General features: G+C 35.8%; 2 protein-coding genes across 4 annotated transcripts; one reads left to right on the top strand and one right to left on the bottom strand.

Moving 5' to 3' along the window:
* Positions 1-445: 445 nt before the first annotated feature.
* On the bottom strand, positions 446-3,014 carry LOC114487853 (uncharacterized). Its single transcript, XM_028500320.1, has 3 exons — positions 2,611-3,014; positions 2,090-2,566; positions 446-532 (listed from the first exon to the last, which is right to left on the bottom strand). Exons 1-3 carry the CDS (start codon positions 3,012-3,014, stop codon positions 484-486), a joined length of 930 nt encoding a protein of 309 aa, XP_028356121.1. The 3' UTR covers positions 446-483.
* Positions 2,772-24,273, top strand: OSGIN2 (oxidative stress induced growth inhibitor family member 2). Of its 3 annotated transcripts, XM_024127075.3 has the most exons (7): positions 2,772-3,056; positions 6,373-6,788; positions 10,701-10,855; positions 16,261-16,397; positions 16,963-17,154; positions 19,490-19,581; positions 22,012-24,273. In XM_024127075.3, the coding sequence occupies exons 2-7, from the start codon at positions 6,685-6,687 to the stop codon at positions 23,042-23,044; spliced, it is 1,713 nt and encodes a 570-aa protein (XP_023982843.1). In that variant the 5' UTR covers positions 2,772-3,056; positions 6,373-6,684; the 3' UTR covers positions 23,045-24,273. The 3 variants fall into 3 exon arrangements, with proteins under 3 accessions (XP_023982843.1, XP_007116317.2, XP_007116321.2); XM_007116255.4 differs by lacking the exon at positions 6,373-6,788; XM_007116259.4 differs by lacking the exons at positions 6,373-6,788; positions 10,701-10,855.

Below are 24,273 nucleotides of genomic sequence, written 5' to 3'. Positions count from 1 at the left end.
ATTTGCCATCTAGATAGAGAATAGAGCTGATGAGAATTCCAAATTGGCAGCTCAACAGAGGTAATTCTCTGTATCAAAAAGTGTCAGTGGGCCTGAGGATAAAGAAATCTGAATGGTATCTGAACTTCCCAGAGTTTCAATAAAGGAGGAACTGTTTTTCTAGAATGTTTTCTAAACCCCTCTAAAACTTAGTCTTATACTACCAAGCATATGAAATGGTCCATTGACAGGTTTACCTAGTATATAAAATGCAAGTTTATTTTGAATAATTTCCATTAAAATTTTTTGTTTGCCTCTAGAAAATGCAAAAACATACTATCTTTGTCAGCTCAGGCTCCAAAACAAAACGCCATGCAGTAGGTGGCTTAAACAGACATTTATTTTCTCACAATTCTGGAGGCTGAAAGGTCTGAGACCAAGGAGGCTGCTGATTTGGTTCTTGGTGAGAGCTCTCTTCCTGGCTTGCCAACCTCTCCTGTGTCCTCATCTGGCAAAAAGAGACCGCTCCTCTTCTTCTAAGGTACCAAACCTACTGGGTTAGAGTTCCACACTCATGACCTCGTTTAACCTCAATTACCTCTTTACAGGCCCTGTCTCCAAATACAGTCACATTAGGGTTAGGGCTTTAATATATGAATTGGGGTGGAGTGGGAGAGAGCACATTTCAATCCATACACATACTTCCTGATTTTAGAAAATGTGAAAATATTTTATAATATTATTGATAATAATGAAAAGTATTTTCATATTTATTTAATATTTAATATTTATTTATTTTAATATTTTTATTAACATGAGCCAGGTACTGTGGTAAGTGCTTTATAAGTATTTTTTAATTTAATTCTTATAACCAATGAACTAATTATTACTATCTCATTTTACAGATGAGGAATCAAAGCCCAGAGATGCTAAGTAACTTGTCCAAGATCACACTGCTAGCACGGTGAAGATTCCAATAGACAGTCCTGGTATATTATACACCAGTAAGAAGGGTTGTTTTGGAATGGTTGCTAGTGTGAGATAAGCTCCACCCTAAATGTGCTACCGCACGTGCTGAAAGGAGGAATGAGAGTCTATTATGCAGATGGGGGAGTTTGGATTACATACTAATTTACACTCTCACCAGCAGTATCTGAGTCTGTTGCCCCACGACCTCATCAAACCCATATTTTATATTTAAATAGCACCTCACCCTACAATTTCAAAAAACAGAAACAAAAATTCTGATGTGCCCCATTTGCTATAAGAAAAATCCTCTATGTAGTTATTGTGACCTGGTTTAATCATTAGCCCTTATCAAGGGTAAACCATGATAGCAAGTTCCCGAGGTTTAAATACAAGACTGCTTAAGGCTAAAATTTGATATGCTCACTTTATTAATTCATCTGAAAATACCACAAGAAACTCAAAGTGAAAACAAAGCCATAAAGCAAAGAAAAAGTTATACAAAGTACTCATAAACCTTACAGTTTTAAATATTTCAGTTCTCTGGATTGGCATAGCTATTACGAATTTAGTTCCTTTAAAAGGATAATGTTATGAATATCAACAGAAAATTATGCTTCACTTTCTGAAACATTAAAGTAAAATAAACATTAGAGTAACATGAATATAACTGTATATGTATGAATGAATATATTATCTTAGATTGTATAATCCTGGAGTCAGGCTGAGTCCTAAAACTTCATTTTAAGCTCCACAGACTCTAAAATACCTGCTAAGTCCAAGTTTGTTCAATGACAACATTCAGCAAAAATTGAGAACTTAAAAAATTATTTAAAAACAGAAACGTATCTCAGATTTTAACTGCAAAAATAATAAGTGCTCTTTGGAAAGAAGGATAGAAAGACATCTCTATATAACAGTATATGCAATTAATCACTTCTCCCAGGTTTTTTCCCCCCTTCATTTCTTGAAAATACCGAATAGGGACACTCATTACTCGGTACTTTCTAACTTTTCTTGCATTATAACCACCTGGAGGGACTTAAAAAATACACGTTCCTGCCCTTTCCCCCTCCATGAAAGGTACTCAGTGAATCTGGGGCGGGGCTGAGCACCTGTATTTTTAACCAGCGATGCCACTTACTTAAGGAATGGGGACCTCAGTCGGAAAGCCAGACTTCCCCCATCAGAACCCTTGGGGTGGGGCCCGGGCACCCATGGTTTGGTGAGTTCTCCCAGGCAATTGTGAGGCAGGGTCAAGAACGAAAAGCGCGCGGAAGCTCCGGGCGTCTGCGCCCAGGCCAGAGCGAGGTAAGGCGCTAAAGTGGTTTTCGTCGAGCGGGAATCTCCGTCTTGCCGGGAGTCCTCGGTGAGAGGCCCGCGTGGACCGACTCTGGAAACACTGAGGTGCTCGGGTCGCAGAGGCCGCGCAGCACGCAGGGATTTCCCCCTAACCGTCCCGCTACCGAGGTTAGCAGCTCTTCCTCTTCCCCTTGTCATCCGGCACTCAGGACGCTCATCCTCCCAGACTCGCCAACCTCCCACGCCGCAGGTCGGGAGCACGCGGAGGGGCCGCAGGGCGCGGGCAGAGGCCCGGGTCCCAGTAGCCACCGCCAGCCGTCTGGTGGGAGGACTACCTCAGGCCCCCGCCCTCTCAACCAACACTTCTTCATGCCTGGCCCCTCGCTCTGGCCGCGGCTCCACCAATCCCGGGCCTCGCCCGCTGCCGCCGCCTCCGCACCTGCGAGGAGGAGCCCGCCCGCCTCCGCCGCAGCCGTCGCAGCGTCCCCGCCCCGTTCCGCCCCCATCGCGGCGCCCAGAGATCGTCGGCCGCCGGCGTCCTGCTGCCAGTAGTCGAGGAGCGGAAGCCGCTTTCCTGAAGCGGGCTTGGGTGCTCCAGAGCCCGGCCGGCTGCTGAGCCGCAGCTTCCGGCAGCCGCGGCAACGGCTAGGCGCGGGGCGCGGGCGCCCCGAGGACCCCGTAACCGGGCGGGCGCCCCGAACGGGCAACCCAGCCGAGGGAGGTGGCCGTGGCGGTCGCGCTCGGGCGCCCCGTGCGCCGCGCTCCATGCCCGTGTGGTGCTGCCGCTGCTCCCTGGCCGGTCATTTCAGGTGACTTCCCCACCGTGGAAGAAAAGGGGGCAGGCGGAGGTTAGAGTGCTGCGGGGCCCTGCGGCAGGGCAGGGGCCGAAATGGGTAGAGGCCGCGCGGGTTAGGGAGTCGGGGACGGGTCGGGGGTGGAAGGCAAGCGCCTGAACTGCAGAGGCCTCCCGCCTCGGCTGCTGCTTCCTCTTGGTTCCTGGCTAGTCGAGGTTCCCCGCCTTGGCTCCTGGCTCTGGGGGACTCTCCTCTGTTGTCCCCTTTTCGTCTCCCTGGACCGTGCCAGTCACGGGACTGCGGGACCGGCTAGGCCCGGATCTAGTCAGTTACGGCGAACTGAGACTTAAAAGTAGTGCAAAGTTTTAGTGAAGGGTTGTGAGGTTCTCCCAGCCCCACACACACCTTGAACATTTGTTTTCTTTAAAAAAAAAATCTAATAACCTAAGTTACTGGCTTGAAGGGAGGCAGGCAGCTATGTTTAAAATGTGATGTTCTAGCTACAAATATGTTTCTGACTTTTAAGATGTCAGTCATTGTAAGTCATATATATTGTAGAAATTTGAAAAATGTGGCGATTCTAGACAAACATTATGAGGAACGTTTTTAGGGGCGATACGGATAATACGTTTTAAAATAAAAGTTTATGTACTAGATCTAGCACAGTTGGCCAACATTTCATTCAGTTATGGAGAGAAAGACCAAAAGCAACTTGAAACTAGTTTTAACCTTGTGAAGAAAAGATAAGCTTAACGAAGACTTTAGTAAAGTGCCTTGCCTTATATATACACGTGTGCTAGAATAATGATATGCAAAACTTCTTTTGTAAAATATGAAATTCTGATCAGAGTTCTTAAATTGGGCTGCATATATAGACTTTAGGTGGCCAGTGAACTTGGATGTAAAGAAAGGTACCAGGGATTTCCACTCAACTTTAACCAAAATCTATTTTCTTCAACTGTGAATATAAGCAGTAAATCACACTAGTATTTGTGACTTTGTCATCAATAGAAATCACAAATATTTTCATACCACATTAATTGTTGCAGATACCTAGAAATACTGTTTATTTATTTCTTCAAGATTACAGTAATTATTTTACATCACTGAACTTGTTATTTAATACAATAGAGGAATACGTAAAAACATATTCCAAGTTTACCTTTTAGTTTCCTTGTAAATCCTGTTATGTGTTTAATATTATTCAAAGAAGAGGTCCAGAGGCTTCACCAAACTGCAAAAGCGGTGTAAGGCACAGAAAAGACTCAGAATTCCTGTTGAACTAGAGCAGCAATCCAGGCTTGCCTTCCTTCTCAGTGAGTTTTGTAGGAGTCTCTAAATTCTGGATATTAAAAATTATTTTATGTAATAAACTGCTGGATCTTAAATTCTAGGCAAATTTGTGTGTTACCTACTTGACAGACAGTGATTTGAGAGTATCAGATCCACTTTGGAGAACTTTAGAAAACAAGTTCCCCTAGTGAAAACTTGTTAAACTGAAGCCCCTGAGAAAATAATATGCCTTTTAGAAAGTACTGTCCAAAAGCCTTTTGACACCTTTTGGTAGAGTTGAATTCTAAGGACACAGCTTGGGATTCATACGTGTTCAACTAACGCTAGGTAGTGAATAGCATGTGCTTACGTCCTTGTACAGAAATGTGGAGGAGGAGGTGAAAACAAGGTATTTGCTCTATTTTGATCTTGAGGGATAAGGGAAAACAAGCCTGCTAGCCAAAGAATAAAAATTGTGATTGATAAACCATATTTCCATTGTATAAACAGCTCTATCTTATCTAAAATTTTAAAAAGAAAACGTTTATTTAATAATTAAAACATTTCCTTAGGAGAAGGTTTATAATTTACTAGCACAATTTTTCTTTTTGAGTAATTTCATTAGGAACACATTTTAAAACCAATTGTGACAGTGTCTACATTTTGGATCTTGCCTTATATCTGAAAGAATAAATATTGTGAGAGAACTGTCTCCTAACTTGCCAAGGAAGAAAACTTCCATACTTCCTGTTCTAGAAGATAAAGAGTGTGACTGACTTCCTTTGTGACTTTAGAACCTTCTTTTCTTATGGTAGTATCAATTTGGTAAAAATCTAAGCTCATGCTTCCAAAGACTAAACTCAGGTAGTAAAGCATTTCATTTTGAAGGATCATTTAGAAAAGTATTGCTAGGTGTGAGAAAAGTGTTTTGTTATTCAAATATTATGTCTGTGCCATCCTTTTAAATTTGTTTTGAGTCTTTGGACCGTAATGTTTCAAAAACAAAACATGGAAGGCATCTAAAATGATCTGAAATTCCAAATAGTCTTCTAATTTGATGCCTAAGAATAAGGTAACTATTTTTACATATGTGTAAAGTGCTATTCTTTACTATTTCCTAAAATTTAATTATATTTTCCAATTTATTGCCTCAAATAAAGGAAAAGTAGATATTTTTAAAGGAGATTTTTTTATTACTCAAATACTTGTTTTAAGTAGAACAAACATTCAGCAAATTGGATATCTGCAGTGGAAATTTTCACTGTTCATAGACCTGTGAACACAGTGTGCATATAGTATGCATATACTGTAAAATATGTACAGCAATACTAAATTTATAGTTTACACTCTGAATTTTTTAGAAAGAATACTTACTAATAGGTCTTTGTTTCATTGTTGCTTTATGTAAATTCAGTGAACCTTCTTTTCATTTCTTGATTCAGTTTTTCATGCCTGTGTTAAACCAGTATTTATCAAGTACCATGCAAGTTTAGTACAAATAGTTTATACCAATATTATGGATCATATACACAAATATTATACCTATGACCAGTTAGTAGAAAATCAGAACAAATTACGTATACTCTGGAGAATTAAGATAAGCTAAAACTTTGGCTCTATATACTCTACTTGAGTCTTGGGAGAGACTAGTGTCAAACTGCTTGAGGCCCACACACACACAAAAAACCTACTAGATCTAATAAATGAATTCAGCGATATTGCAGAATACAAGATCAACATACGAAAATCAGTTGTATTTCTGTACACTTACAATGAACAATCTGACAATGAAATTGATAAAACAATTCAATTTATACTAGCATCAAAGAGAATGAACTATTTAGGAATAAATTTAACAGAAGAAATGTGAAACCTGTACATTGAAAACTAGAAAACATTGAAAAGAATGAAAGGAGGCCTAAATAAATGGTAAGGAATCCCATGTTCATAGATTGAAAAGCTTAGTATTCTTAAGATGGCAATAATGGCAATATTCCTTGAATTTATCTACAAATTCAGTGTAATCCTATCAAAATCCTAGCTGCCTTTTTTTTTTCAGAAATTGATGAGCAGATCCTAAAAGTCACATGGAATTACAAGGAACCCAGAATAGCCAAGACAATCTTGAAAAAAGAACAAAGTTGGAGGATTCACACTTCCTAATTTTACAACTTACTACAAAGAAACTGTAATCAAGACAGTGTGACGTTGGCATAAAGATAAACATAGATCAATGGAATAGAATTGAGAGTCCAGAAATAATTCCCTTCATTTGTTGTCAGTTGATTTCTGTGGGATCCCAAGACAAAAGGGAAATATCAGTCTTTTCAACAAATGATGCCAGGACAGATGGATATTCACAAGCAGAAGAATGAAGTTGGACTGCTACCTCATACTATATATAAAAGTTAACTCAAAATGGATGAAAGACCTAAATTTAAGAACTAGAACTGTAAAACTCATAGAAGAAAACAGGTTTGTAATCTTAGATTAGGCAGTGCTTTCTTAGATATGACACCAAAAGTACAGCAACAAAAGAAAAAAATAAATTGGTCTTGATCAAAAATTAAAACTTTTGTGATTTAAAAGACAATATAAAGAAGGTGAAAAGACAACCCACAAAATGGGAGAAAATATTTACAAATCATATATCCAAAAAGGGACTTGTATCCAGGACATATAAAGAATTTTTTAAACTCAACAATAAAAAAGATAAACCAGTTGGAAAGTGGGCAAATGATTTGAATTATTCTCCGAAGAAGATATACAGATGGCCAATAAGCACCTGAAAAGATGCTTAACATTATTAGTCATTAGGGAAATGCTAATCAAAACTGCAATGAGATGCTACTTTACACCTACTAGAGTGGCTAAAATAAAAAACACAAAACATAACAACATGCTGGTGAGGATGTGGAGACATTGGAACCCTCATATCACTGGTGGGAATGTAAGATGATGCACACTTGGGAAAATAGTTTGCTAATTCCTCAAGATGTTAAACATAGAGTTTACGGCCCAGCCACTTCATGCACTCCTAAGAGAAATGAAAACATTTGTCCACACAAAAATTTATATATGAATGTTCATAGCGTATTTGTAATAGCCAAAAACTGGAAACCATCCAAATGTTTATCAGCTCATGAGTGGGTAATATACAATGGAATATTATTCAGGCATAAAAAGGAATGAAGCACCAATACATCCTACCACCTGGGTGAACCTTGAAAACATGCTAAGTGGAAGAAGCCAGACACAAAAGGCTACATAATGTATGAGGGGTTCCATGTATTTGAAATTTCCAGAATAGGCACACCAATAAGACAGATTAGTGGCTGCCAATGGCTGCGGGAAGGGAAGAATGAGGAATGAGTGCTAATGGGTGCAGCATATACTTTTGGGGTGATAAAATTTCTCTGAAGTTATTGGTAGTGATTGCAAAACCTTGTGACTACTTAGAGCCCTGAATTGTACACTTTAAAAGGGTGAATTTTGGACTTCCCTGGCAGTCCAGTGGTTAAGACTCCGTGCTTCCACTACAGGGGCCATGGGTTCAATCCCTGTCAGGAAACTAAGATCCCACATACCAAGTGGTGCCGCCAAAAAAAATAAATAAAAGGGTGAATTTTATATGTGAATTATATCTCATTAAAGGTCTTTTTTTTTTTTTTAAAGCTTTCCAAATTCCCCTCTTTTTTTTTCCTTGGGTAAGGGCCCTGATCAGATGATCTGTCTTTTTTTTTTTTAAAGCATTACCAAATTCCCTCTATTTATTTACCTTGGTCTAAGGCCTGATCAGATGATCTGTTGTTTTTCTGATGTTTTTGAGCTCTTGAAAACTTTGTCTTTCTTGATTAATAGAAGCCTAACAGAGGAGGCATTTTATTTCTAATTGTCTTAACCTCTTTTTTCTTAAGTATAAACCAATTATTTGAGAAGACTAGTCCAGTGTAATGAAAGATCCTTGTAAAATGTATAGTCAGGGGGTTGGTGGTGGTGGGATGAATTGGGAGATTGGGATTGACATATATGATTGGGAGATTGGGATTGACTAATATGTATAAAATAGATAAATAATAAGAACCTGCTGTACAAAAATAAATAAAATTCAAAACAAAATGTATAGTCAATTTATAGAATTGATAGCTATATTAAAATTCTGAGGCCTGCCAGAAAAAAAAAAAAAAAGGTTTCTTGAGACATCTTGACTTAGAATATTAAATGCCTCTTAATAAGTTATTTAAAAAATGAATACTATACCTTTAAGTAAAAGTGATTTGGAGTTTAAGCCAACACTTCTAGCCATGATTTTTTTTGTTCTTAAGGAATTTAAATGTTAAATATTTGTTTCACAGCGTTTATATGTAGACTTAAGAAACTGGCCAAGGCATTTTAGATCATTGAGTTTTGCTTATAAAATCAAATATGGTAGTAACTGCTAAAGTACCTTCATTCAGTCATTCAGAGGATTATCAGTGTACAGGATATCAGATAATATTCAAGTATCTAGTTTAATATTTATATAGTCTCAAGTTGACTCTAACCCCCAGCATATCTGCCCTCTTATTAATGTGAAATATTTGTTAGTGTTTGAAGAAGGAGACATCTTTTTAATTACCAGAATCTTAGAGTGATGATCATTTTTATTAATTAAATTCCAGGTTATATATATGGAAGCAACAGTGTTTGAGATAGGGATGTCAGGAGGAGACTGGCCATGATGTCTGCATCTCCTGAAAAAGAACTGTGGCCTTTACAACCACCATAATATTAATGAGGCCTGGATACCTAAAAGGACTAATCAGAAGCATCCAAAGGAAGCTGGGGAACCTGTCCTGGGCACACACTTTGGAGAAATATCAGGGACAGGCCCAAGTATAATATACTCATGTTGAGTTCAGTTGTCAAGAAGCAGAAGGCAAGACAGCTAGTACATCTGGATCTGATCAGTGGTGGGAGTTGGAATACTCTGAAAGGGATGGATTGAGCATAAGACACTTCTTTCAGGGTCAGGCTTGCAGTGTGAGGAGGGGCTTTCCTAAGTAGCCATATCCAAAGGGTATCAGTTCTGGCCAAAAGTGGCCATGTATCGTTAGGGGAGCCCAATTACTGGGGGTGGGAAAGCTGTCAGTGTATCCTGGGGAACTCTGCCCTATCCTGGGGTAGTTTGGGAACTTGGAAGGTTATAGGGAAGGAGAAATTTTGGTGTCTGCCTAATTCTTTCCATTTGTCATCCTCCCCCAAGGATCAGTGAGTCCTGTGAAATAACTGATCCATTCCCATGTTTATCATTTTAGGAATAGTAATAAGCACACTCACCCACTGGTCAGTACTCAGTTTAATATTTTCAGACATTGGCCTGTTCTGACTATATGAAAATGAAAAATAATTCAGGAATTCTGTTCTGAAGTAGTCTCTAGTATAATGCAGAACATTAACTGTGTTCAAAGGATACTCCATTTATTGCATGAGCTTGTCAGAATGCCAAAACTAGTTTCTAGGAAGGCAGTTGGGAAAGAAGGTAGATTGGAAATCAACGTTAAGATCTTTGCATTTTTCAGTATCTCTTTGAGAGTAAGATGTATAAACCTTACTTTTTTACCAAAATGCACCATTTGTAATATATAAGTTCAGTAACTTTTCCTTAAAATATTATGTGACTTTTTTTCCAAATATACTGCCTCTATTGCACTCATCTTTTTATTAATGAGAAAAAAGTGGAGAAACTTTCCAGTCCTAGGAGATCTCAGAATTATAAAAATCCCTAATACAATGTTGTGTCTTTGGTCATTAAAAATAGCTTCTTATTTAAGACTTGCCTTCAAGGCATTAAAGAGACATGAGCAGCTACATTCAGCCCTCCATATCCACATGTTCTGCGTCCACGGATTCAACCAACTGCAGATGGAAAATATTTGGGAAAGAAAAAGTTCCAGAAAGTTCCAAAAAGCTAAACTTGAATTGGCTGCATGCAGGCAACTACATACATAGCATTTACATTGTATTAGGTGATATAAGTAATCTAGAGATGGTTTAAACTATGTGGGAGGATGTAGGTAGGTTATATGCAAATAGTATGCCATTTTATATAAGGGACTTGAGGATCCATGGATTTTGGTATTTGGGGAGTGAGGGTGGGGTTCTGGAACCAACCCCCTTTGGATACCGAGGGACCACTGTATTTAGGATTTCTGACAAAGTAGTGTACGTTAACGTGGCTAAGGTACTAGTTTGAAAGCATTAATCGAAAGGATTTCCTTTTCTCCTTTTATGGAACTATTGAATATTTTATGGCCTAAATAAAATCTGAATAAAGAGATTTTTATAAAGGCTATATTGACTATATATCTGTTGTTTTGTTTTTGTTCCATATTTTCCTTTTAAAAGAAACTATAGTGACCCTGAAACTGAAGGAGAGATTTTTAATTCCTTAGTGCAATATTTTGGTGATAATTTGGGGAGAAAAGTTAAAGCTATGCCATTAGTTGAAGAAACTTCTTTACTTGAAGATTCATCAGTGACTTTGCCTGTGGTAGTAATAGGTAAGTTTTATTGCATTTTATCTCTTAAAATTACAGTTCTGATCCTTACTACTTTTATAAATGCACAGTTACGTAGCACAAGTTCTTAGGATTGTATTGAAAAGTATTCTTAGGTTGCTTAATATTTTTAAATAACCAATAACCAAATCTTTGGAGAGAGGAATTGGTTTATCTGATATTAGATTCTGTGTTAGAATGGAACATTTTTTCATTGAAGGGTTGATATTACTCTATTATTTTAAAATATCAGTAGTCTATCAGTTGTGTTACTTATATGACAGTGTCATGATAATGATGATAACCAATGTTATTAGAGCCCTGTATAGAGCATTCTGTGTACTTTATTGGATTATGCCTTACAACCCTATAGCCCTCTGAGGTTGTAGGGTATGGACAGACAGGGAAACTCAGTAGTTGAGTAACCTGTGCAAGTTAGTAGTCAGTGCTCAGTTAGTAAAGAACATTATAGTACTCTACATTTAGGTTTGTAATATTTTAACCATATGTTACTATTATATATCCATTGTACCACCTTAATAGATAGGTATATAAGATATTAAAAATTAAGTTATTAATAAAACCTAATTCAAAATTATAAAATTTTATGATTTTGTTTTATTGCATGTATTTAATTACCTGTCATATGTATCTTTAATATTCAAACTCATGAAGTTGGACAAGTATTATAGTGTGAAACCAAGCCAAAGGAAGGAATTATGGGACATAATTGATGACATACAACTTCCTTAGTTTCTTTGACTTGTTTCAAGTTAATGGAGAGGAAATTCCTGTGCTCTGTCTGGCATATTGACATCTCTCCATAGGAGATTCAATAAAGGAAGGAAGGGAGGGAGGGAGGAAGGAAGGAAGGAGGGAGGGAGGAAGGAAGGAAGGAAGGACGGAAGGAAGGATAGGTCTACACTAGATTCCCCTCTAGGGGAGCTGACAGTGTTTGCAGTATTTCTCATCCAAGATATCTTGGAAACTAAATCTCACATTCCCAGTTATTTCCCACTTATATCCAACCCTGGTTTTCCATCCTGGATGTCATGCCATAGGCAAAGGAACCTATGTCTTCTTGTCCTAGTTGGGCTGTGGCAGGGTCAGAAAAGGAAAAACTACTTTCATCTGCACCTTACTTCCCCCAAAGCAGTCTGTTCCTATTTTGCCTCAGCTAGCTGAAGTGTAGCTTAACCTCATGTATATAGGGCCATTATTGCTGGCAGTAGCACCTCCAGGTGACCATCATAAAGGGCTAATTTCCTTAATGTATGTAATTGGTTTTCTGTTGCTGTCATAACAAATTACCACAAACCTGGTGGCTTTAACAACATAAATTTATTTAACTGTTCTATAGAACAGAAGTCCAACACTGGTCTCACTGGGCTAAAATCAAGGTATCAGCAGGGCTGCATTCCTTTTGGAGGCTCTAGGGTAGATAGAATGTTTCTTTGCTTTCCCAGTTTCTAGAGGCTACTAGTATTCCTTGGCTCCTGGACCCCTTCTGCATCTTCAAAGCCAGCAATGTTGTTTCTCTTTTAACCTTTCATAGTTATGGTTCCTCCTTACCACAGGTGGGAAAGGGTATCTGTTTTTAAGGACTTGTGTGATTAGATTGGGCCCACCTGGATAATCCAGGCTACTCTCTCCAGCTCATGGTCCTTAATTTAATCACATCTACAAAGTCCTTTTTCTTTGTAAGGCAACACTCTCAGGTTCTTGGGGTTAGGAATGGGAAATCTTTGGGAGTTGGGGCACATTCTGCCCGTGTATATATTTCTCTATGAACTGCTTATTTGTATTCTTTTTGTATTGTCTTTTGAGTGTTATTTCTTTTTGATTCTTTGAGATATTAACTCCCACTATTTTTCGTATAGTCAGTATTTATTTTAATAGGCTTTATTTAGCGCAGTTTAAGTCTATAGGAAAATGAAACAGAAATTACAGAGAATATTTCTGTAAATACTCTCCCAACCCCCTTTTATACCTTTTATTAACATCTTGCTTTGGTGTACATTTGTCACAATTGATGAACCACTGTTTTTATACATTATTATTAACTAAAATCTATATTGTGCATTAAGGTTCACTCTTTGGGTTGTACAGTTCTATGGGTTTTGCTGGGTGTATAATGTCATGTATTATAACATCATATAGAATAGTTTCACTGCCCTAGAAACCTCCTGTGTTCCACCCATTCATCCTTTCCTTCGACTATCAACCCTTGGTAACCACTGATCTTTTATTTTACTATCTCTATAGTTTTGCCTTTTCCAGAATGTCATATATATGGAATCACTGTATGTAGCCTTTTCAGACTGTCTTCTTTGACTTAGAAATATGCATTTAAGTTCCCTCTCTCTGTCTTTTCATGGCTTGATACTCATTTCTTTTTATCACTGGATACTGTTGCATTGTATGGATGTTTCAGTTTACCCATTTGCTTATTGAAGCACATCTTAGTTGCTTCCAATGTTTGACATTTATGAGTAAAGTGCTGCAAGCATTTATGTGCAGATTTTTGCATGGCCATTAAGTTTTCAACTCACCTAGGAGTGTGAATGCTGGGTCATACAGTAAGACTATGTTTAGCTTTTTAAGAAAATGTCAAATTGTCTCTTCCAAAGTGATTGTATCATTTTGCATTCCCAGCAACTATGAATGAGAGTTCCTGTTGTTCCACATCCTTGGAAACATTTGATACTGTCTGTGTTTTGGGGTTTAGCCATTCTGATAGGTGTGTGGTATCTCATTGTTTTAATTTGCAGTTCTGTAATGATATACAATGTTGAGTAATTTCTCATGCTTATATTCCATCTCTATACCTTGAGGTACAGAGCTTTTCCCTACTTTTTAATTGATTGTGTTGGTGGTTTTCTTATGGTTGAGATTTAAGAGTTCTTCGTATATGTTAGAAACAAGTACTTTATCAAATACATGTTTTGCAAATATTTGCTCCTAGTCTGTGACTTGTCTTTTCATTCTCTTAACAGTGACTTGGCAGAGCATAAATTGTAAGAAGTCCTGCATATCAATTTTTTTCTTTCATAGATCTTGCTTTTGGTGTTATATCTAAAAACTCATTACCAAACCCAACGTCACCTAGATTTTCTCATAGTTATTTTCTAGATGTTTTATAATTTTGTGTTTTATATTTAGGTCTGTAATCTGTTTTAATTCATTTTTGTAAAGATATAAAATTAGTATCTAGATTCATATTTTTTACATGTGGATGTCCAGTTGTTCTAGTACCATTTGTTGAAAAGATTATCCTTTCTCCATTGCATTGCCTTCGCTCTTTTGTCAAAAATAAGTTGACTGTATTTGTGAGGATCCATCTCTTGGCTGTCTATTCTGTTCCATTCATTTGTATATTCTTTCATTTCCACACTGTCTTGTTGACTGTAGTTTTACAGTAAGATGAAATTGGATGGTATTAGTCCTAACGTTGTTCTTCAGTATTATATTGGCAGTTCTGGGTCTTTTGCCTTTCCATTTAAACTTTAGAATCAGTTTGCCAATATCCACAAAGTAACTTGCTGGGATTTTGATTTTGATTGCATCAAATCTGTAGATCAAGTTGGGAAGAACTGACATCTTAACAATATTGAATCATTCTATCCATGAACATGGAATAGCTTTCCATCAGTTAGATATTCTTTGATCTCTTTCATCAGAGTTTTGTGGTTTTTCTCATTTAGATCTTATGTGAATTTGGTTAGACTAAAACCCAAGTATTTCTTGCAATTATAAGTGGTGTTTTGTATTTAATTTCACATTCCACATGTTCATTACTGGTCTGTAGGAAAGCAGTTGACTTGTATATATTAACCTTGTATCATGCAACATAATTGCTTGTTACTTCCAGGAGTTTTTTTTGTCAATTCTTTGGGACTTTTGACATAGATAATCATGGCATTTACAAACAGTTTTGTTTCTTCTTTTCCAATCTGTATACCTTTAATTTCCTTTTCTGGTCTTAGTGCATTAGCTAGGATTTCCATTAAGGTGTGTGATGAGTAGGAATGGTGAGAAAAGACATCCTTTTCTTGATCTTATAGGGAAAAAAACCCCTTAATTTCTCACCATTAATTATGATGTTAGCTGTAGGATTTTTGTAGATACTCTTTATCAAGTTAAGGAATTTCCCCTCTGTTGTTTGTTGAGAGTTTTTACATGAATAGGTGTTGGATTTTTCTCAAATGTTTTTTTCTGTTTCTGTTGGTATTATGATTTTTCTTTAGTTTTGTCTCTTTCTTTTTGATTAAAGGAAATTAGCTCTTTGCTTCAGATCTTAACTCCCAGTATTTGCCATTTAAAAAAAAATTTTATGAAGTCAAATGGTTTATTTTCCTTTCTGTCTTCTGAGTTTTGTGTCATACTTAAAGGCTTCTTACTACAGCATTATAAGTAGAAATATTAACCTCTTTCCTAATATTATGATGTTACTTTTCATGTTTACATCTTTGAGCTTATTTTATTTGGGGCAAAATATTAGACAAGGAACAGGATATTTTTCTGATGGCTTACAGTTGTCCCAGATAGATTAAATTTTTGGTAGATGGATATAATAGAGAAGTGGCAACCCAGACTAAAAGAACTACAGAAATCAAAGTAGTTGTTGGAGCTCAACAACAACAAAAAATCCAGTTTGGTTTTGGGTAAAGGATATAAAAATACAGGAGGGAAGTTATTAGGAGGTGGGACTTGAAAGATGGTTGAGACCAGAACATGGAGAACACTGGATAGAAGAAACAAGCAATGAAGGGCTTTGGGTAGAGTGGGTAACATAGCGTGGGTAACATAATGAGAACTCTGTTATGAAAACTCATTTGAATGTAGAATGTGAAATGATTTGAAGTAGGTGAATCTTGAAGAGGAACAAGAAGAGATTTTTGTCTTCTGAGTGAGAATATATGAGTGAGAATAACAAAGACAACTGAAAGGATATAGGTGACAAAATACGTTTAAACCAGAACCTGATTAACTTAGGATTTTGCTGGTAAGTATCATACCAGCAAAGCAATGAGGTTTAAAGGAGAGGGCACCAAAATGGAAGAACTCATGAATTTGCTTTTGAGCACATTGTGATTAAGTTATTAGTGGTTCAGTCAGGTGAAGAAGTGGCATATGGAAATTTGGGATATATTTTGGGGGTAAGAGGTCAGCCTAGATATCTAATTTTGAGGGTTAGTAGCATAGAGAGTTGAAGCTTTGAGTAGGTGAGACTCCCAAAAGAAAACAGGAGAGAAGACAAAAATCTTCTCTTGTGAATACTTGGCTTTGAGAGTTTAGAGAAAGAAGAATTGGTGAAGGAGAAAAACCATCTGTGAAACAGAAAAGCCAAAGAACATGAGTATTAAGATGCAAGATACACCCCTCTCCACCTTTTTTTTTTTTAATAGGAAATGGACCCTCAGGAATCTGCCTTTCTTATATGCTGTCAGGCTACAGACCATATTTATCATCAGGAGCAATACATCCAAACACAATCTTACATAGCAAATTAGAAGAAGCGAGACATCTTTCCATTGTTGATCAGGTATTATTTTTCACATGTTGATGCTTTTAAATTTTTTAATGCTGAGACAAAGTTAATTTGCTACAATATAAACATTGTATTTCTTAGCTGAAAACCTTTTCTTCTAAATAACACCTTCTAACATTTTAATTTTAGATTTGTAAATATATTCTGCTGAGTTGCTTCCATTTATTTTCCTGAATTCATTAGAGCAGAATTTCCCAAATTATTTCCTGATGGAGTTTAATAGGTGCTCTATGCTCTAGTAAGTTTGGGAAATGCTGCTTTTTATTATTAGAGTGTCATGGTAGACATAGTAAGGCATACTAGCATATTAAAGGCATCTTCAAGTTTTGTAGTAAAACGATCTGATTAGCTTTTTGAAACCCAACCTTTTCCCATACTTATTTGACCAGAGAATCTATTAAGATCTCAAGGAACATCAGTGTTTTGTAGCACACTCTATGGGAAATGCTGGATTACAATAATGGTCTTCACTATTATTATGTTAGCTGGAGTTTTTTTTTTTGTTTGTTTTTCCAAACTCTATCTGCCTTTTTTCTTTCTTTAAAAAAAAAAAATTCAGGACTTAGAGTACTTGTCTGAGGGCCTTGAGGGTCGATCATCCAATCCTGTTGCAGTACTTTTCGACGCACTTCTTCATCCAGATGCTGACTTTGGGTATGATTATCCATCCATTTTGCATTGGAAATTAGAACAGCATCATTATATCCCTCACTTAGTTCTTGGTAAAGGTCCACCTGGTGGAGCTTGGCATGTGAGTATATTTTCCTTAGCATTTTAGTGAATGTGAATTGTTATACGTCATCTTGATAAGACCATTTTGATTCTTAAACATTATGATATAATGTTATATATGATGATTACCACATCTTTATCTGAGAATTTTAATGTGTTCGGATAAATATGAATTAATTACTAGTAGAAATTAAGCCAAATTTGATTAGTGATAGTGTCTTAGAATAAGTGTTTCTCTAAGAATTATACAGAAAATATTTCAAGATGTTTTGCATAGTAAAACATTTTTAATTCATTTATTCATTGTAGAGTTTACAAAATCTCACACAGTATTTCATTCTAATATGTATTATTTCCCTACATTTTCAAGATCTTAAATGAAAAATGTAAAAGAAAAAAATTGTATTAGTCTGCTTGGGCTGCTAAAATAAAATACCATAGACTGAGTGTCTTAAACAACAGATTCACACTTTGAAGGCTGGAAAATCCAAGATCAAGGTGCCAGATGATTCAGTTTATGGTGAGGGCTCTTTTTCTGGCTTGCAGACAGCTGCTTTCTTGCATATCCTTATGTAGCAAAGAGAGTGTGAACTCTCTTCTTGTAAAGCCACTAATCCTGTTATGAGGGCATCAGCCTCATGACCTCATCTAGCCCTAATTACCTTCCAAAGGCCCCATCTCCAAATACCATAACGTTGGGGGGTTAGGGTTTCAGCATGTGGATTTGGGGGGTGATACAATTCAGTCCATAGCAGAGGTTAAACCAGAGGACTGTCAACATAAAGATCCAGCATATTTCATTAGCAGGCAGCAACTAATAATTATTCTTCATTCCTATGTCCTTAGCAGTTAGTACAGTGTCTAGTGTGTGGTGAGTGCTCACTTGTTGTACAAATAAATGTTAAATAATTTTTGCTATGTTATGAAATAAAGACTTCATAGGAATTTTAACTTTAAATATCAAATCTTTAGTATAAACTTCAGTTGGATATCCCTATATTAGTGCAACGTTATATGGCTAAAAGTTGTTTACATTTATCAAACGATTGTTTCAGAGTATTTGGGGACTTTATAGATTAACTATATCACTGACTTTTTCATCTTAATTACCTTTATGGTAATGGATAGCAACTATCAAAATATCTGTGCCTTTTAGCTTACATGTTTATATTTGCTTTGTTAATAAGTAGCATTCTTAATAAAACTGCATTTATTGAAAAAGCCATAATACATTTTTTAAGTTTTTAGAGAACCTTCTATAAATTCCTGAGGTTTTATTGTACATATATATTTTCTGCTTAGAAAAATGTGCAGGCAATATTTGATCTCTGTTACTTCATTTCTCCCACTTACATTTAGGAAAGTTAAAGTATGGATAAGCCTTGATTACTAAAAACATATTTGAATCAGTGCTAAAGTGATATATACCCGAAACTTGGTTCTAATCCTAGTATCAGGCCCAGCCTGCTTCAAAGCAGTGGCAAGTTGCTGCATTCTCCTCCTGTGGTGATCTTGTACTGTCACAAATAATATGACTTTATAAGCCATAGCACATAATAAGTGCTCTGTAAATGTTAGCCAATAATAATAATAATAATAACAAGTCCCATTCCCCATACTGGGCTGTGTAGAAACGGGGCAAGAAGGGTTCAGATAAAAGAAGGCATAGCCTAAAAGAGTTGGTTTAAGGAGATCGTTGAGGTCACTGGGAAAGGTGCTTTTGGCCCTTGGGCTTTTCTTGCTTTGTACTGAGCAAAGTAGAGCAAGCTTGAAGGTGCTCAGTTCCTTAAAGGCAGCATTGGCCTCAGCAGTGACTCTGTTCTTAATCAGGCAACCACTTACTTATTTCTCTAGTTTTAGAAAGCGATGCCTGCTGTATTGAAACCAGCTTAGACTTCACAATCATAATTGATTTTGGGGGGAAGCTATTTTGCTGCCCATTTAAAAAAATTTGTTAATAATATTAAAATGCAAAGACATTTAAAGTGTTAGAAATGAATGAACTTTTCCCCTTTTGTTTAAAATGAAAATACTGATTTGCTCCTCTAACACGATATTCTGCATCTAATTATGTTGATTATAGGCATTGGGTAATATTGTAAATCTGATTTATAAATGTATAATTACATGAAAGAAGGAGTATAGATACTACCAAGTGTTGAAAATATTTGAAAGTTAATTGGAATAAATTTCCAGAGGTGAGTTACACAACCATTTAGGACTTCTTTGAGCTCTGTTTATCCAGTCTTAATTATAGTAAATGAGATGGATTTGGTTAAAAGAAAAAAAAAAAAAAAAAAAACCTTGTTACTGATAAAATTTGTTTTTTGATTGTACATTTTTAATTCAAATAGAATATGGAAGGCTCTATGTTGACAATCAGCTTTGGAAATTGGATGGAGCTACCTGGACTTAAATTTAAAGATTGGGTATCTAGCAAACGAAGGTAAAGATCAAACTATTAAAATTTTGGTGTACAATGGGAGTCTGTTAGCAAATCTCAAACTAGTTGTGATCCTGTCTTAGATGAATAATATTGATGTATGTGTCTTTCAAATAAAACCTCTTTGCAGCAGTGGTTATGAGCTAGTTTCTATTTAGAGATTTTATAAAACTAAGCACACAGAAGTAAGGGCTTGTCTACAGATTGTTAATCATAGTTTTATCCCACTATCCTGTTAAACCACTCTGTTTTGTTACTTTCTTGTCCACCTACATATCCTTTCCTTATTTACTTATTTTTATGAGTGGATATATATAACTTATTTTTATGAATGGATATATAACTTCATGTATGCATATCTCATGTATACATACCTAAAGTATTTGACTTTTCAGAGTAGAAGAGTATATATAATGAATAATTTTAAAAAGCTTAAGATTTATATGATCTGAAGAGAAACCAGAATATATATAATGAATAATTTAGAATGATAGAATAAAATAGAATCCGTGATGTGATTGCCTACTTGGCTGTAGAGGTAAATATTTAATAAGAATACTAAAATATGAGAATAGAAAATATGAAAATCCCCAACACAACATTGTAAAATAACTATACTTCAATGAAAATTAATTTAAAAAAAAAGAAAATATGAAAATCCTAACTTGAAAGAATAAAAGTTTATTTTGTATTTATTTGGAAGAACCCAAAACTTAAAAAGAGAAATAGGAAAAGCCCTATCATTTTCAAGCCATTTTCATTCCTATAGATAGGAACTACTAATACACAGAATCTACTCTAATTTGACTGCTACCAGAAACAATAAATTAAAGCAGGAAGTTACTCAACCTTTGTTAGAACAGAACTGTAATGTTTGAATGCTTGACTTTCTGCTAGATAGAAACCATGTTAATCTACAGTAATTATCCTTAATTTAAGAAGATTTAAGGAAAGTAAATTTAGACCAGAGTAAATTTAAACCTTTCAAATATGACTTTTGGGTTTTTAAAAAGGAATTTTATATGGGTTTGAAATGTTAAGTTGCAAAATCAGGCAAATTGTACAAGTTCTTGATTTTTATAAGTAAGAAAGTGAAACTGCTCAACATATTTTTCCCTTTATGATGTGGGTAAGAAAGGGAAAGAAAGCTTTATGATTTACATACCAGAGTGTTCATCCTTCTAAATTGAGCATATTGTGTGTTTAAATAATATGTGAAAATGAATCTTGTGATAAATATTAGCTTTAATTCCTGCCCTTGCATAGTGTTAAGACTCTTAGACCTCTAGAGATTGGCAGGGTTTAAATCCTGACTTTGTAACTTCTAATGTTATGACCTTGGTCAAATAACTTAAACTAGCTATCAATTTCCTAGTTTGCAAAATGAAGATAATAATAATAGTAACTATTACATAGGGTTTCTGTACAAATTGAGAGTTAATACATTCTAAATCTTAATTATTATAGTCATTAAACTTTGAACTTCTTCCAGTTACAAGTTACACTGAATTATGTGAAATTATTTGGTGTTTTTTCTGGGTTTTCTTGGCCCCACTGCATGGCTTATGGGATCTTAGTTCCCCAACCAGGGATCGAACCCGGGCCCTCGGCAGTGAAAGCACGGAGTCCTTACCACTGGACCACCAGGGAATTCCCTGATTTGGTGTTTTTATTTCTACTTACTTCTAATTGGGGCATTGTTTAAGGATACTAACGCCCATTGCTTTAAATTTCAAGCGGAAAATAAAAGATGTATTAACGTGCTTTTTTCATAAAGAGCAGCTTACATTTATAGATCTCTTTATGAGTAGGAAAACACAGAGAGAGAAATGTTATCTACTTAAATATGATTTTGTTCAGCAAAAGACTGATCTGAATTATTTTTGGTCATTAGGAAAACAGAAAGCAACTTATTAAAAATCATGTCTAGATATTATCTTTGAGAAGTATATGTATTGCAGTCAGACCTGTAATATCTCAATGGTTGTAATCTAAACAATTCAATCTACAGTTAAATAGAATACAGACTGAATAGTATAGCTATAGACTGAATTATTTAGATTACAATTGTGAGATAGACTAAAATAGTCTAATTTTCAGATATCCACATTTTAATCCATTTATTTAATAAAAGTTTATTGATAAAGGCAGCTAATCTGAACAGATACTTATACAAGGCATTGGGGAAACAAAGATGCATTAAATACAGTCTCTACCCTCATGGGACTTCCTCCATTGATAAACTAATTTATTAACATTTTTAAAGAAAAGGAAAGGCTTTCTTTCTTTATAAAGTGTTATGGTAAGTGTTAGCTTTAGCTTGGACAGTCCAGAGGAATTAAAAAGATATGCTAGTTTACTAGATGGAGAAGTACTAATCATGGAAACTAAAAGTATTATCCTCATAGAATATTTTTTCTTTTCATTTTATAGGAACCTAAAAGGGGATCGAGTTATGCCAGAGGAAATAGCTCGCTACTATAAACATTATGTAAAAGTCATGGGTCTTCAGAAGAATTTCAGAGAGAATACTTACATTACCTCTGTATCAAGACGCTACAGAGATCAAGTTGATAATGATGGTCAAGACAGAGATATTTCAACACAGCATTTACAGATAGAGAAGTCAAAATTTACCAAGAGAAACTGGGAAATCAGGGGTTATCAGCGAATAGGAGATGGTTCCCATATTCCCTTCTGTCTCTTTGCTGAAAATGTAGCTCTGGCAACTGGAACATTGGATTCTCCTGGCCGTTTGGAAATTGATGGGGAAGATTTTCCTTTTGTGTTTCATTCAATGCCTGAATTTGGAGCCGCTATAAGCAAAGGAAAGTTGTGTGGCAAAGTGGATCCAGTGTTAATTGTAGGTTCTGGGCTTACCGCAGCTGATGCAGTACTGTGTGCTTACAACAATAATGTCCCTGTGATTCATGTATTTCGCAGACGAGTAACTGATCCAAGCTTAATTTTCAAACAGCTTCCCAAAAAGCTTTATCCAGAATACCATAAAGTCTATCATATGATGTGTACTCAGTCATATTCTTTAGACTCAAATCTTTTATCTGATTATACCAGTTTTCCTGAGCACCATGTGCTTTCCTTTAAGTCGGACATGAAATGCATTCTTCAAAATATCTCTGGATTGAAGAAAATATTTAAGCTCTCTGCAGCAGTAGTGTTGATAGGTTCTCATCCCAATCTGTCTTTTCTGAAGGAGCAAGGGTGTTACCTGGGCCACAACTCAAGCCAGCCAATCACATGTAAGGGTAATCCTGTGGAAATAGATGCATATACATATGAGTGTGTTAAAGAAGCCAACCTTTTTGCATTGGGTCCTTTGGTTGGAGACAATTTTGTTCGATTTTTAAAGGGAGGGGCACTGGGTGTTACACGCTGTTTAGCTACAAGACAGAAGAAAAAAAAGCATTTATTTGTTGAAAGAGGAGGAGGAGATGGGATAGCTTAGAGCAGGTTTACAAGTAATTTATATGAACACTTTACCATTAAAGATTTTTAATAGTGGTTTTACAGTGTACTGGCTTGAATTTTCTGAACTTGAATTAACTGGGAGAGCCTCAAGCTATAGTAACTATTTTTTAAAGTTACCAGAATTTGGTGTCCTGATTACATTATAATGTATCAAAGGTGTCAATTGTCAGACAAATAGAAACACTGCCAATTTGGTATACTTTTAAGTTCTCACTTAACTAAAACATTCTTTTCTTCCAAGACTTATTTTTTGTGATCATTGTTGGTTATTTATGTTTGATTACAAAATATAACAGCATTGAATCTATAAAACCACAGTCATTAGGCCAGAGGTTTCCCTCACTTTATATATTGGGTCACCTTGCTGCTCAAAGGGTGGTTCAAAGATAGCATCAGCTTCATTTGTGGCTTGTTAGAAAGGTAGACTCTCAGGACCCACAACAGACTTACTGAATCAGAAATTACATCTTAATGAGATCCTCAAGGAATATGTATGCTTATTAAAGGTTGAGACACACTGGTCTAAAAGAAAATGGGATGTAAAGGTATAGATGCTGAGGGTGGGTGGAAATAGAGGGCATATACTACTCAGGTTTTATTTATTTTGAAATTATCAATTGTATAAATCTAATTTATTAACAAATATGATGGGCTTTTAAAATTTTTTATTGTTGAAACCTTGACAGGTAATTCATAGTTTCAGCTTCTATTTAAACAGTCCATATACTGAGACATCCAGGAACCTGCTGAGATATTTTTTAGAGATATATTCTCTAGTTAACTAGCATAATACTTAAACTAATTTGCAGTTCAATAAATTTTGAATGGAACTATTTATTCCTTTGTGAACACTGAGTTAATTTCTGTCACTGAGACTTAAGGTATTTGGGCAAAAGTACTTATAATATTGCAATACTTTTTGAGTATTACCCAAATTATTAAACATTAAAATTGAAAAAGTTAAAAACCGTCTTTTCTATTCTCAAGATGATTACTTTGAAATTTGTTCATTGGAGATGACATAGCATTTAATCCTGTGGTTATTTTTTGAATTATATGTTCTATCTTGATTTATATTTAAGTGTGCTTAATGTCTTGTGTTTTCATGCAAATGCCCAGAAATTTAATATTAGACAAGAAAAGTGTTACTTGTGAAGTTCTCCATGGCAAATTGAATTTCTCAAGTCTTTTTCTCTCTGTTACTTT

This window comes from Physeter macrocephalus, chromosome 15 (assembly GCF_002837175.3).
Source record: "Physeter macrocephalus isolate SW-GA chromosome 15, ASM283717v5, whole genome shotgun sequence".
Lineage (NCBI taxonomy): Eukaryota > Metazoa > Chordata > Mammalia > Artiodactyla > Physeteridae > Physeter > Physeter macrocephalus.
Note: the sequence above shows the minus strand (reverse complement) of the source record. Positions and strands in the feature narration are given on the sequence as shown.